This window comes from Perca fluviatilis, chromosome 10 (genome assembly GCF_010015445.1).
Source record: "Perca fluviatilis chromosome 10, GENO_Pfluv_1.0, whole genome shotgun sequence".
Taxonomy (NCBI): Eukaryota; Metazoa; Chordata; class Actinopteri; order Perciformes; family Percidae; genus Perca; species Perca fluviatilis.
The window spans coordinates 35,183,730-35,198,530 of NC_053121.1; the positions used below are offsets into that span (position 1 = coordinate 35,183,730).

At 41.5% G+C, this 14,801-nt stretch overlaps 1 protein-coding gene across 2 annotated transcripts in view; it reads right to left on the reverse strand.

Annotated features, from left to right (window-relative positions):
* shtn3 (shootin 3) overlaps nt 1-14,801 on the reverse strand; it is a 58,646-nt gene that overhangs the window by 35,360 nt on the left and 8,485 nt on the right. For both annotated transcript variants that reach the window (XM_039813981.1, XM_039813980.1), the window contains exon 2: nt 13,564-13,624. In XM_039813981.1, the coding sequence (XP_039669915.1) occupies nt 13,564-13,624 (61 nt within the window). The remainder of the gene's footprint in view (nt 1-13,563; nt 13,625-14,801) is intronic.

Genomic DNA, 14,801 nt, shown 5'->3' on the forward strand with positions numbered 1-14,801 from the left:
GGGTATAGCAGGCGTAGTGGGAGCGTAGTAGGATGTAGCAGGGTATAGCAGGGCGTAAGTAGGATGTAGCAGGGTATAGCAGGGCGTAGCAGGGCGTAGTAGGATGTAGCAGGGTATAGCAGGGCGTAGGTAGCAGGGTATAGCAGGGCGTATCAGGAGACTGTTTAAAGACAATATCAATACTAAAGGGCAACAGGGAACAGCTTTTGCTGCATTAAACATTTAACGCAAGGTGACCTTTGAACCCTGTGATGGTGTTCGGTGTGTCAGCTCAGTGTCAGCGAGGCTCTGGGTTCGGACAGAGTGGCGGGAACAGCGAGGGTGCTCAGAGAGAGAGAGAGAAAAAACAGGACGGGGAAGGCTTCTGGATCTATTTTTAATCCCTCGTTTAATGTTTAATGGTTTGTGGATGAGCCTTGGTGGTGTGATTCCCTCCCAGACAGAGACCTCTCTCTCTCTCTCTCTCTCTCTCTCTCTCTCTCTCTCTCTCTCTCTCTCTCTCTCTCTCTCTCTCTCTCTCTCTCTCTCTCTCTCTCTCTCTCTCTCTCTCTCTCTCTCTCGTCATACTTTCTGCTAGTTATAGTTCAGTTTTCATTCTTTGTTTTTACTAGAGAAACCAACAAGCTGGTGCCATCACAGGGGAACACTGGAGAATCCACATTGGGCAAGTTTCTTTCTTTCAGTGCACTTTGTGCATAAATACCTGAAATGATGTGCATATAATATTATGATTTTGTTGTTGTGCTAGAAGATGCCTTGCTGTAATTTGTGTGTTTAAAATAATTAACTCACTTACAAAGTCGCTAATTAACTAATCATCCTTGTTCCAGAGCTCTGAATTGCAGCTCAATGTTTTCCCAGCAATTCAATAATGTTGAGCTCACTGATGGCTGTGTCTAATAGCTGGAAAAAAAAAAACAGCCAATCAGAGGTTAATGTGGGATTAAGAGAATGGGGACATCATCTTCCAAGTTAGCAACCTATTGTAGCTAATTCAACGTGAGACAGTGATACACTCTAAGAAATATCTGCGTATTAACAGTAGTATGTGTGTATATTTAACAGATCCACGGAACGTGATCCACAGTCGTCTTTCTGTTTATTTGCATTTCGAATTGCATTATGGCACCAAGCGTCATATTGTCAAAAAAGCGTTGAAAGCATAAAAATAAGTATCAAATGTCAAAGCGTAACAAATCGTCAAAAGCATTTAAAAAAGATGAAAAAAAAGCATTGAAAAGCGTTGAAAAAAGGGTAAAATGAAAAAACAGATTCATTGCAAATATTTTTTTTATGAGAGAATTTTAAAAAACAGAAAATGTTAAAACCTGTATTTACGGGACAACGAGACAATGAGCCTCGGCTCGGATTCAAACCCAGGCCGCTGGCAAGGACTATCCTACATGGGGCGCACGCTCTACCAGGTGAGCTATAGGCCAGCCCTGATATCAGTTACTCCTTTTAAGTCAGTTATCAAGCAAAAATGCCAAACAAAATGCCAAATGTGTTGCTTGTCTAACTGTACCTTATCTTTATAGCTTTAAATCGACCTGATCAAATCAAATAAAGTTATCGACAAAATGAAAAAGTGGATTTCCTTTGAGACATTCAATAGTCTTTTTTTATAATGATTTTTTTTGGGGGGAAATGACATGCAGCAAAGGGCCGCAGGTCGGAGTCAAGCCCGCGGCCGCTGCGTCGATGAGTAAACCTCTATCTATGGGCGCGTGCTCTACCAGGAGAGCTAACCAGGCGTCCGAGCCATTCAATAGTCATTTCCGGTATGTCACTTAGTGTTGAAACAAGACAATTAATGCATTAATCGATTTGTTAATCGACATGAAATTAAGCATCAACTATTTTTATGATAAATTAATCATTTAAGATCTAATGAGCTTGCAGAACCTTTTCTGTCATTTTACAGATTACAGATTTCTTAAATTGTAGAAAAGGGCTTTTCGTAGGGCTTAGTTGTTTTTTTTAGATTTTGTTTTGTAAAGGGTAAGATGTTAAGCACTAATGACGTTACGCGTATTGAAAGCTGCTTTATGAATTAAATTGCCATTACACAGTGAACTTGGCTTAGGAACAGAATTGACCAAACGGGACATGACAGTTGAGTTTCCTCTCACTGAGACAGTTTGTCCTGCAGCCCTGCGTCTCCTGTCACAAACTGTTCTGGGTCGGAGACTCCTCCGAGTTTTCGGGGCTTCGTGGAGAGAAATGGCGTGTGCCCTTAAAACCTGTAATCATCCGCCAGGCTAAAAACAGAACGCTGCTTTTGTTTTTCAGCTGGGGGGGGGGAGAGCCTCTTTAGTGACGACGCATGTTATTAACAGATGATTTGGAGGATTAGCCAACGGTAAGCACATTCATCCGTGAGTAACGGTGAAATCCCACCGCAGAGTGTTGAAAATGTTTAGAAAAGATGGACTAGGGATTAGCACACAAGCCAACCTGCCAGTGCTGCCTAATGCTTCCGCTCCACCAGGGGTGGGGCTAAAAGGGGGGACGGGGTGGCACCCCCCCTGAAATATGATCACTCCCCCCAATCCACTGGGCTAGAGTGCTGTCAATCTGACAATTGTGATTTCCACTGGATCAGAGTCACTTGGCTGTAGGGCTGGGCGATATGGAGAAAATCAAATATCACGATATTTTTTACCTAATACCTCAATATCGATACCATAATGATATTGTAGTGTTGACTATTGGTGCTTTAACAAAATATTTACACAATGAGAGTTTTGATAAATAATCATCTGTAATGTGGATATAATGACTAAGTGGGTAAAGGCAAATAATAGAACAGTTACAACAGTCTGGTAAGTTCAGAAAATGACATCACTTTACTGTAATGCAGCCTTTAAAACCAGGAAAAGACAACACTTACGATATTACGACATCCAAAATCTAAGACGATATCTAGTCTCATATCATGATATCGATACAATATTAATATATTGCCCAGCTCTACTTGGCTGTCTGTTCTGCCAATCTTCCCAGCCCTCTTCACATGACCAATTAATGTTTCCATGAAGACTATCCAAAATTCTGATACCATGTAACCAGTACTGGAAGGTTTTTTGATAAAGTGGCAGACTGAGCCTGTAGAATATGTGTATTGTATTCAGATATACAATTTGTTTAAAATGAAAACAAGTAAAACTAATAATGAATGTGAGGTTTTATTTAGCAGAATTACATTGTGTTGTTCTATCCTAGCCAATATTTCCAAGCAGACTTTCTAGGCTGTATTCTGATAAAAAAGGCCCCCTCCACCCTGTGCCACCCCATCTTAAAAAAATCCACCCCTGCTCCACTCCAAACCAAGTTGGAAAATTTTGATTTCAGGTGTTTTTTTTAAGCGGAAAAGTGACAGAAAATGTGTCTCTTTCCTAACAAGGATTTACAACACAAAAGGCTGTGAGTATTAACGCCAGTGGAGTTTAAGCTGAAACATTAAATGAGCTAAGCTGTGAACAATAGGGGAACTAATCCTGCCTTCAAGTGCTTCTCTTAAGCTTGTCCTGGAGAGATTCACAGCCCTAAATGTGAGTTGTTGTGCATTTGAGGGATTTTGGATGGAAAAACTAAAATGAACGCCACAGCAGTTGCAGAACACATCCAGGACAGTTTTATAATATATATTTCATTGTCGAAACCAAAAATGAATCAATTCAAATGTCCCAATCTGAACATGATTTTGTCTCTCTTTGTTTGCCTACATATTTCAAATGCTTGTTGTATGATTTTTCCAACACATTCCTAAAGAAATAAGGAATGTGAAACGTATGATATCGTAGGAAAATGTATGCACACCAAAAATGTATGATATATTACGGAATTAAGTGATTAACTATTTTTATGATCAATTAATCATGTAAGTTATTTAATCAAGCAGGAGAAATAGAAAGTATTTCCTGGTTCCAGCTTTACAAATGTGAGGATTTGCTGTCAATAAAAAATTAACATTAATATCTTTGGGTTTTGGACTGTTGGTCAGACAACAAAAGACATCTAAAGACGTCATGTTGGTCCTTCTGAAACCATTTTTTTTTCCACTTGAAAAGTTGAAAAGATACTAAATTCATCGACCATAAACATAATCGTTAGTCATGCAGTCCTGTCACAGGGCTTCGTTTAGTGAAAACTAAAATGTGTCACTAAAAAGCAAAAAAATAAATTAAAAAAATACACATACAGTCACTAACAAAAAGCCATATCATCTCCGCATTACAAGACTTTCCTGGGCTGCATCTCACTTCCCTTAAATTGCCTCCTAAAATCCTCCACTTGCCTCCCTTCCTCGGGTCTTAGTCAGTCCCTGCGATCCTGGATTCAAACCCGGGTCGCTGGCAAGGACTAAGCCTACATGGTGCGCACGGTCTACCAGGTGAGCTATAGGCTGCCCCTGATATCAATTACTCATTTTAAGTCAGTTATCAAGCAAATTGCCTCCTCAAGTCCTCCAGTTGCCTCGCTTCCTCGGGCCTTAGTCCGTCCCACTGAGGAAGCATGGGAGAGACTCAGGGAATCATGGGAGGAGAGAGGAAACGAGTTAGAGGGATGAGGTGTCCTTTCCTCTTTCCCCTGAAGCGTCACGTGAATTCGTAGTCTGTACGGGTGGAGTCAGCAACGGCTTTCAGCTGCACGGCTTCCAGGAAGGCTGCTCTCGTGTATCCTCTCTCATAGCTCCTCAGAGATCCATCATCAATCCTCTCTCATAGCTCCTCAGAGATCCATCATCAATCCTCTCTCATAGCTCCTCAGAGATCCATCCTCAATCCTCTCTCATAGCTCCTCAGAGATCCATCCTCAATCCTCTCTCAAAGCTCCTGACAGATCCCTCCTCCATCCTCGCTCCTCGGGGGAGTAATAAGAGCTCTGAAACGACCTTCACCGAGGAGGGACAGAACAACTTCCGGTTCAGCCGAGGACAGAGGAGTCGAGGAGCTATCGGATAAGGGTTATGAGATGCAGCCCCCGTCTCAGGTCACTCAGGGTCTGTTGCTCCGTCACGTGCTTTCAGCGTGTTCTAACAGTATTTCCGAAAGCACTTGGATGCAGAGAGAGTGCAGCCCCAGGCGTTTATCTTAGAACAGTAGACTGAATAACTAGGCTGCATAAGCTGACAGCGCTCCAGGCGATCAGTTCTGTAAAGCTGAGTGGTATCACAGTTAGCTTCCCGCTACGTGTTCGCTTACAGTAGCATTAAAGGGCATGCAGCACTTCTATACGATGCAGTCGATATCGCTCGGGGTCAGACAATACTCAAAAAGTCATTTCTGCACCTGCCTTTTCTGTCTTGTTTTGCCATTTCGTGTCTTTCTGTGGCATGTCTTTTTCGTGGGGGCTATTTTGTCATCTTGATTCCTTTCCTGTCTGCAAAACATCTTTTTTTGCATCTTTTTCTCTAAAATCTCTTTTCCAGTTCCCTATCATGGCAACTCACTCTTAGGGCTGCTCGATCAAAATCAAATCAAAATTTACAATTATTTTGGTCCATGTTGAAATCCCGATTATTTAACACAATTACTCACCTACTTTTGGAAAGATGTTGCATTTATTGAACTTAAAAAAAAAATTAAAAAAAAGAGTCAAACAGTTCAAGAAATTAACATTGGAAACACCTTGAACTGTAAGATTTCTCCCTTTTTTTTTACATTTAGAACACGAGACAAAGTAAGAGTTTACTTAGCTAGTTACTAAAAGAAGCGTTAAGTCATAAACGTTCATGACTTGTTTATAATGTTTCGGACACGCTCATGACGTCTGGTCACTCTTCTGCAGATACCTTCAAGTAAAATGTAACCCTTTGTTTTTGTGGTCGCTAGGAGATTAATTGCACAGCCCTGCTCACTCTTACTCATTTCTCTCTTTGAATCTGATTTGAAACTTAGAGAGAATTTGGCTGCTATTAAAACCCCGTCCTGTGAGGCACGTTTGACACTCAGCTCCTTCGTAAAACGATTTGTTCTGCTGCTCCGGCTTAACACAAACGTATAAATTACAGACTGTGAGACATCAGCTCCGCCTGCTTCCTGCCAGCCAGCAGGAACATGCAGCCAGAGCTGTGGTGGAGAGGCTGTTTTTTCTGGGTTTTTTACTTTAACGAAGAGGAACGACAAAGATCAAAAGCTACCAAAGATCCTTGGGTTTCTCTCAGGCACTGTTGTCTGATATACATATCCTTCTGCTGAAGGCAAAGAAACCTTCTGATGGACTTTTTCATTCCACGATGCCACCTTAAACCCTCAGAAACTCTTCATTTAAACATACAGTGCCTTGCGAAAGTATTCGCCCTCTGAACTTTTCGACCTTTTGCCACATTTCAGGCCTCAAACATAAAGATATAAAACTGTAATTTTTTTGAAGAATCAACAACAAGTGGGACACAATCATGAAGTGGAACGAAATTTATTGGATATTTCAAACCTTTTTAAACAAATAAAAACTGAAATATTGGGCGTGCAAAATTATTCAGCCCCTTAAGTTAATACTTTGTAGCGCCACCTCTTTGCTGCGATTACAGCTGTAAGTCGCTTGGGGTATGTCTCTATCAGTTTTGCACATCGAAGACTGACATTTTTGCCCATTCCTCCGCGCAAACAGCCGAGCTCAGTGAGGTTGGATGGAAGAGCTTTGTGAACAGCAGTTTTCAGTTCTTTCCACAGATTCCGATTGGTTTCAGGTCTGGACTTTGACTTGGCCATTCTAACACCTGGATATGTTTATTTGTGAACCATTCCATTGTAGATTTTGCTTTATGTTTTGGATCATTGTCTTGTTGGAAGACAAATCTCCGTCCCAGTCTCAGGTCTTTTGCAGACTCCATCAGGTTTTCTTCCAGAATGGTCCTGTATTTGGCTCCATCCATCTTCCCATCAATTTTAACCATCTTCCCTGTCCCTGCTGAAGAAAAGCAGGCCCAAACCATGATGCTGCCACCACCATGTTTGACAGTGGGGATGGTGTGTTCAGGGTGATGAGCGGTGTTGCTTTCACGCCAAACAAAACGTTTTGCATTGTTGCCAAAAAGTTCGATTTTGGTTTTTAATCTGACCACAGCACCTTCTTCCACATGTTTGGTGTGTCTCCCAGGTGTCTCCGGGTTTAAACGACACTTTTATGGATATCTTTAAGAAATGGCTTTCTTCTTGCCACTCTTCCATAAAGGCCAGATTTGTGCAGTATACGACTGATTGTTGTCCTATGGACAGAGTCTCCCACCTCAGCTGTAGATCTCTGCAGTTCATCCAGAGTGATCATGGGCCTCTTGGCTGCATCTCTGATCAGTCTTCTCATTGTATGAGCTGAAAGTTTAGAGGGACGGCCGGGTCTTCGTAGATTTGTAGTGGTCTGATACTCCTTCCATTTCAATATTATCCGCGCTGCACAGTGCTCCTTGGGATGTTTAAAGCTTGGGAAATCTTTTTGTATCCAAATCCGTCTATAAACTTCTCCACAACAGTATCTCGGACCTGCCTGGTGTTTTCCTTGTTCTTCATGATGCTCTCTGCGCTTTACACGGACCTCTGAGACTATCACAGAGCAGGTGCATTTATAGCGGAGACTTGATTACACACAGCTGGATTCTATTTATCATCATTAGTCATTTAGGTCAACATTGGATCATTCAGAGATCCTCACTGAACTTCTGGAGAGAGTTTGCTGCACTGAAAGTAAAGGGGCTGAATAATTTTGCCGCCCACTTTTTCAGTTTTTTATTTGTTAAAAAAGTTTGAAATAGCCAATGAATTTCGTTCCACTTCATAATTGGGACCCACTTGTTGTTGATTCTTCACAAAAAATTACAGTTTTATATCTTTATGTTTGAGGCCTGAAATGTGGCAAAAGGTCGAAAACGTTCAAAGGGGCCGAATACTTTCGCAAGGCACTGTATGTACATCTGTGCGTCTGTATTTAAACTTTAGTGTCTTTGTACACTAACTTCTACTTGCTGATGTGACTGTTCTGTCAATCGACTTATCTATGTTTAAGAATGGTGGTTGGCAAGTCTCATACTTAGGATGAAACACAGAAGAGGAAGTCAAGGCACGTAGCAGCTATGTGACGTTCTGGGACACTTGCTTGAATTGTGGCTACATCTGCACCAACACATTTTCAATTTTTAGCAGTGTTTTGAGACAAAAACAATCTGTCAAAGCAAGAGTTTTAGCTGTAAATACAAAGCAGCTTGTTTGACATCACTCTGCGTTTGAAAATGATGCATGTATAAGTTGAAAATACAGAAAATATTTTAGAGAAAGAACAACAATAGTGAAAAGTAAGAGCAGGGAATTATTAGCATGGAGTGACTGCGAGGTGGAACTGTTACTGAAGGGTATGTACCTAACCGATAAGACTGACTGATGTCCATCCTCGTTTCCAAAGGTCTCTTTTTGTGCCCGTCCACACTACAAAGCAACAGTGTAGTTTTCAAACCAAAACGGGGGCAGTAGATATCTTAGGCAGTAGTTTCCAAAGGTCTCCTTTTTAGGGGCCTGGAAACACTGCAGTAGAGTGGACGAGGGGCGTAAACGTAGCGAAAGATATTCGTTTTTAAAACAAAAATGTAGTAGTGTGTGGATGTAGCCTGAGTCATCGTTAACATTTGTTTCAAGTCCAAATGTCTGACGCGAAATAGGCGAAATAGACGAAAAGACGCAAGAGTCGAGGAATCACCGAATGCCTCAGGATTCATCCTCTGGAATCCCTGGATGTTTTGTACCAAACTTCGTAGAAAACCATCCAACACTTGTCTAGTTATTTACACCGCAACCACCTGACCAACGTTTGTCATCAATCGTCCACAGGATCTCTCAGCCACTCAGATGCATTACGGATTAAATGCAGCGTGATCGTGAGCGTCCATCATCGAGACGAGTGCGTTATCCAACAGCGAGTCCCGGGTCAGGTCATGTTTTCACTGTTTAATAGTCAGTTAATCTGTGCCCAACTCACTCAGTCTGGCTTTTGAGATTCAAATGAGACCGAAATGAAGTACCTGCCGGCTAGCAAGGTCTCCCTCATTACAGCCATTAACATTTGGCCATCACATAAGGAGCAGCAGGTAAAAAGGCCTTTTTAAAAAGGACAATGGATAACGAGTCAGGCAGGAGTGGTAGCCCTCCTCCCACACTCATCCTTGCTGAATAATTCATGGCAGGAGGTTTTTTAATAATTCATAGGAATAACATGACAAGAGTGACTGCTGTGCTCTTTGGGGAGAGGCAGTGAATGAATAAATGAGTGAATGAGTGAAAGACTGATCCTATGAGACGGCGGGACCCACAATGAAAAGGAGGATCAGCGTTTCCGCTGAGTCGAAGGACTCCAGGTCCCGTTTTTGCTGTTGCAGACAAGTTTCTGACAACAAATTCGGGGTTTGAGTTCAAACCAATGGGCTTATCGTACGTTTATCTTCCAGTGTTTCATCTTTGACTTCACTACTGTCTAAGAGAAGCACAAAATTAACCTAAGATCAACATGTCCATTACTGCAACATATTTGAACAATCTGAGTTGTCAAGGTTTAAGAAAAAAACCTATAAAACCTTCCAACAATGTCTTCATGTTTTACATCCAACTTGTACATGCCGTTTTATTTCTAAGTCATTTAATATATATTTATGTCAGTGAAGCAAAAATCCATTGCATCTGTACATCATCCTTGGCCTCCACTGAACAATGCTGACAGAACAAACCCTTAGCCAAACCTAATTGCATACTATAGCAGCCCTTTACTTTTCATTGCAATATATGGAAGACAATACTTCCTCCATTAGCAGAGAATGATGGTGGACATTCTGTAAATCGCCACAGCAGATTTGTCTAATATGAACATAAATATTGAAGGCTGGGCTGTGATATGTGATGGTTAATGACAACTAGAAGAAAACATCAGCTGGACATATTCGAACAAACCTAAGAGTCTGTGAGGCTGGACCAGGCCCCCAGGAAGAGCGCCGGATTTAGAAGCAAATTGAACACAGCAGCCAAACAGTGGATTTGTGACTTCCTTGTCTGTCACATGGAGCCCTCTGGCCGAGAAAGACTTTTTCCCATAGACTTATTGTGAAAGAGATGTCTGCAAATCAATGGATAAATTTTTTGAGCGTCATAACCCCCCTACGAAATGACTCGTTTCACTACCAGAATTTGATCCATTCAGTCCAATAACATTTGGAAAGCCTAGAAGAGCCGTACGATTAAATCGTTTAATCCCCATTCAAGTTAGCGGAGCGCTAAACCGGAAGTAGCTGGCTCGGGTGGCGGAGGTCTCTAGTGCGCCTGCTTTATGGGCCCCATAGTGCAGAAGCAGCTCCTATCTTATACGTGAAAGTTGAACATTTTGGCTCTAGGCGCCACTGAGTAACTGTCTTATTATACATCCATGGGCTGGACTTAGGCACAACTGTGCTTTAAGCTAAATGCTAACGTCAGAATGCTAACATGCTCTCAATGTCGATGCTAAATGCTGATGCTAAGTAGGTACAACGTTTGTCTAAGAGGGGTTAGTCTGCTAAATATTCTAAAATGCACTAAACACAAAGCAGCTGAGGCTGATGTCCTTATTATTCATAAACTAAAGTAGTGGACACATGGAAATCATGCCCTGGTGGTGGCTCTCAATGAAATGTTAAGTCACCAAAGTGATTACAATTCATCCTTAGAGCGACATGAATATCTGAACCAAATCGAATGGCAATCCATTCAAAAGTTGAGATATTTCAAGTCTACGGGCCAAATCTGTCTACAAACCACAGCCATTCTGCATGCAGTCTATCAACTTCCTGTCTTCCTGTCCTGTCCGAACAGTTTAGGAACTTGAAACGTCACACCGAGGCGAACACCGGGTGGAGACTGCCAGCTTCTCCGGTTACCTTTTGAACAGACAAGTGACTGAACGGACCTCTTTTGTGTGACAGAAAAACTCGTTATCTTGTGCAAAGTGGACACACAAACATTAACCCTGAAAATGTGCCATCATTTTCAGAAAGAATGTATATTTTTGCATTACGATTTTAACGGTTACTGGATAAATATGACACATATTACCAAAGCAAAGAAATGATGCTCACTTACTGATATTTAGCAGAAGTCAATCATCATTACAAGTCAATATCCTGCAGCTTTGAGCTTCATTTCCTCTACGAAAAAAAACCTCCCTCACATTAACCCTCAACATCTGACCCCACTAACGCCCACTAGTTTTGAGATCCGATTATTATTAATGACGTTCTCTTACCGGTGTGAATAGTCATGACAGAAGCCAGGAGCCGCAGCGTTATCAGCCTCCTTCCTAACAGCTAATATTTAGACTGGCTAGTTTCAGAAGTTGAACTCCCCCCAAAAAAAATACTACAAAAAGCTTGCCTACTGTTGGCAAACTAAACCTGACAGTCGCCAAGGAAACCGGCACACCCTCCCCTGCCCTCCTCTCTTAAAACACACCCATTCAGAGGACAAGGTGTCAGGATGTCATGTCGACAAAGGTGAGGACAAAAGGTGTGAGGGGTTAGGGGAAAGGAGAGAGGGAGGGAGGGTGTCGGCTGTCTGACTGTAGGAGGGGTGATATGTCAGCTGCTTTGTGCTACATGATATCTGATAGACTATGTGTTGAGGGGTGAATTTAACTTTTCTAAAAAAAATAAATAAAAGGATAATTCCAGTTTACTACAACTTTGGTCTTTTTTCATAGTTTTGGCCATTGTTTTTATGAGCTATGAAAACATTATTATCATTGTAATCACCAAAAAAGTAACGAGAAAGCTGAGATCTAGATCTCTTTAGGGCGACTGTGGCTCAGGAGGTAGAGCGGGGTCGTCCTTTAATCACAAATAGAGCTGGATACCATATTAAATACTTTTTAGGCACCGACAGAATTGTCTCGAGTACAGAAAGATGCCTAGTAATTCAAAACCGAAGGAGTAGCAAAGAAACTCCTGGACACTGTCTAACTTGCAAAACATATATCAAGTTTAATAGTAGGCAACGTTTCGGAACTATAGAATTTTGTCACAAAAGATGGCTTTTGCAAGTTAGACAGTGTGCGGGAGTTTCTTTGCTACTTTTGACCTGCATGTCCCCCTCAGACACACCTGTCTCACGCTGTAGATGTGCAAAGTATTTTCAGCGTTGGTAAGCCAATAAGCACGCAGCATGCTTCTACCAAGATCTAGTAATGTTTGTGATTGGCTGTCTAACATTACACAGCGTAGAGTCATGCAGAAAAAAACTCTACCTTACACAGAGACGGGACTCATGTAGTAGCGGCTGAAAAATTAATGAAAAATGCTGTGCCTTAACGTGTAATGTTGTAATTTATTTTTGTTAAAATGGATTTTATAAAATTTGTATCGAAAAAAGTATCAAGAATTTTTTTACAATACCCAGCCCTAATCACAAGGTTGACGGTTTCTACTCCGTTGGTGTTTGAGTGCGTGTGCTAATGGGTGAATGAGATGCAATTTGTAAAGCGCTTGGTCCCTTACGGTGGAAAGGTGCTATATAAATGCAGTCCATTAAACATTTACCATCTGGAAACACGCCTGAAAAAGATCCTGATGGGTCAAAAAACAAAACCTGTTTCCTAAAAATCCCATACAACTTAACGGCATCCTCAATTACATTTCAAGAGAGACATATTTTGTCCCGGATTACGTTTGTTTTTGACGCATCACAACCACATCATGTGCTCAAAATAGTTGTTGAGATATCTTAGATTAAACCAAAGTAGAGAACCAACCGATTTAACGCTGCAGAGCTGCACCACTAATGTGGCTAAAAAAGGGTCTATATTTGGATTTACCAATGACAATTTGTATGTCCTGAACTCTGAACTCATAATTTACAGGGGGGATCAGGGCGTTACAACCCGCCCAATAATCAAAACTAGCCAGTGCAACCCTCCCAAAAACCAAATTATAATTTCCTTGACATAAATACAGACATTTGAACCATAACTTGATGCAGAAAAGGCACAAATTGTTGCAGAAACAATCCCTAGAATGCAGGAAATGAAGTGTTTGATATGCTGAACTAGGGCTGGGCGATATGGAGAAAATCAAATATCACGATATTTTTGACCAAATACCTCATTATCAATACTGCAACAATATTGTAGTGTTGAATATTGCTGCTTTCACAAAATATTTACACAATGAGAGTTTAGATAAATAATCATCAGTAATGTGGATATAATGACTAAGTGGGTAAAGGCAAATAATAGAACAGTTACAACAGTCTGGTAAGTTCAGAAAATGACATCACTTTAGTGTAATGCAGCCTTTAAAACCAGGAAAAGACAACACTCATGCCATATTACAATATTACCATATCCAAAATCTAAGACGATATCTAGTATCATATCACGATATCGATATAATATCGATATATTGCCCAGCTCTATGCTCAACATTGGAATGTTGCTAAGAAGTGGAGATCTCAACCGCCCCAAAGTTGAACCCAAAGTTACGCCCTTGCCTGAACTACACATTTAACATACAGTTGTGTGATGATGGCGGAGTCTTTGGAGGCTGCAGGAAGCTGGACTCACCTCTCTTGATGTGTTTGAGTTGTCTCTCGGCCTCGTCTCTCTCCTCCGTCAGTCGATTGCACTGCAGGAGCAGACAGCAGAGTCAACTCAGTATAGATCACGTTCCACAACAGAGTATACAGCTGATAACAACAGAGTAGAGTTACACAGACACACCGAAGAGTCAGACACAAAGCTGTGTGTTCAGAGGACGCGTTACACACTGAGCTTTTACAGAGCACCGGTTTCTTCCCAAAACTTAAGTGTGTGGACTTAATAATCTAAAAAGACAAAATGTCATCTGGGTGTATAACTTTGTTTTTCTTGATAAAGTGCATGGAGGTTGTAAACCCTATCTTTAAATCGATGTACAGCACGTATGAAATCTTCAGCTGCTTACCGTCGGCAGTAAAGCCAGTCAGACTGATCATTCTCCCCGAGTTGGTCAAAAAAGTGCCTCGGACCATACCAAAGCAACGAGACGTAATACGTCTCCATAGCAGCAGGCGGCGCTAATCTGAATTGTTGCCCAAAAAATGAAACCGGGCAGCTGATTGGACGAACGTGTCACGTGGGTCTGGCTTCTCTGGAAATTCAAGACAGACAATATGAGCTCTGTCATGGCTGAACAAGCCGCCATGACAGATCTCATATTGTACTAAAATAGTTCACCGAAACGTGTTTCTGAAAACATTTAAAACGAGAAATAGGCCGAGCAGTTGCTGAATCTGTCTTCATTTCAGATCAACCACATACAATAGTTCAGAGTTAATTTGTTGTTGGTGTCTTTTGGCGTATGAGCAACTGCACGACTTCCCTTTCTAGGCTGTTCAAATGAACCATCCGTACATATAGCTACGAAAAGTAAAGCTCTGTATGTACCGTAGGTATTCAAAGTAGTTTTTGCTTTATACACCATATTGGCTGCTGCTGTATAAGTCACTTTTTCTCGGCTAAACTCAATTGCTATGGCGTGTCAGGTGACCAGCTGGCGGTCGCCTAATTTCTTAGGATATCATACGAATCGGTGTGCGTACATTTTCGTACGATATCATACAAACCTGTTCATGAGAATGCGTTGCTTTTTGAGGTGGAGGTACTTCTGCAGGAAGTGAATGCCAAACCAGCTGCCATATTTATTAGGCCCTGGAAGATGTGTTCCCTCCTCAGGGAACGATCTGCAACGTCTTGCAGCAGCAGTAAATATGCCATTGGGCGAGTATGCCCAGGGTGCAGATGTCTAAAAATAGCGTGATCAA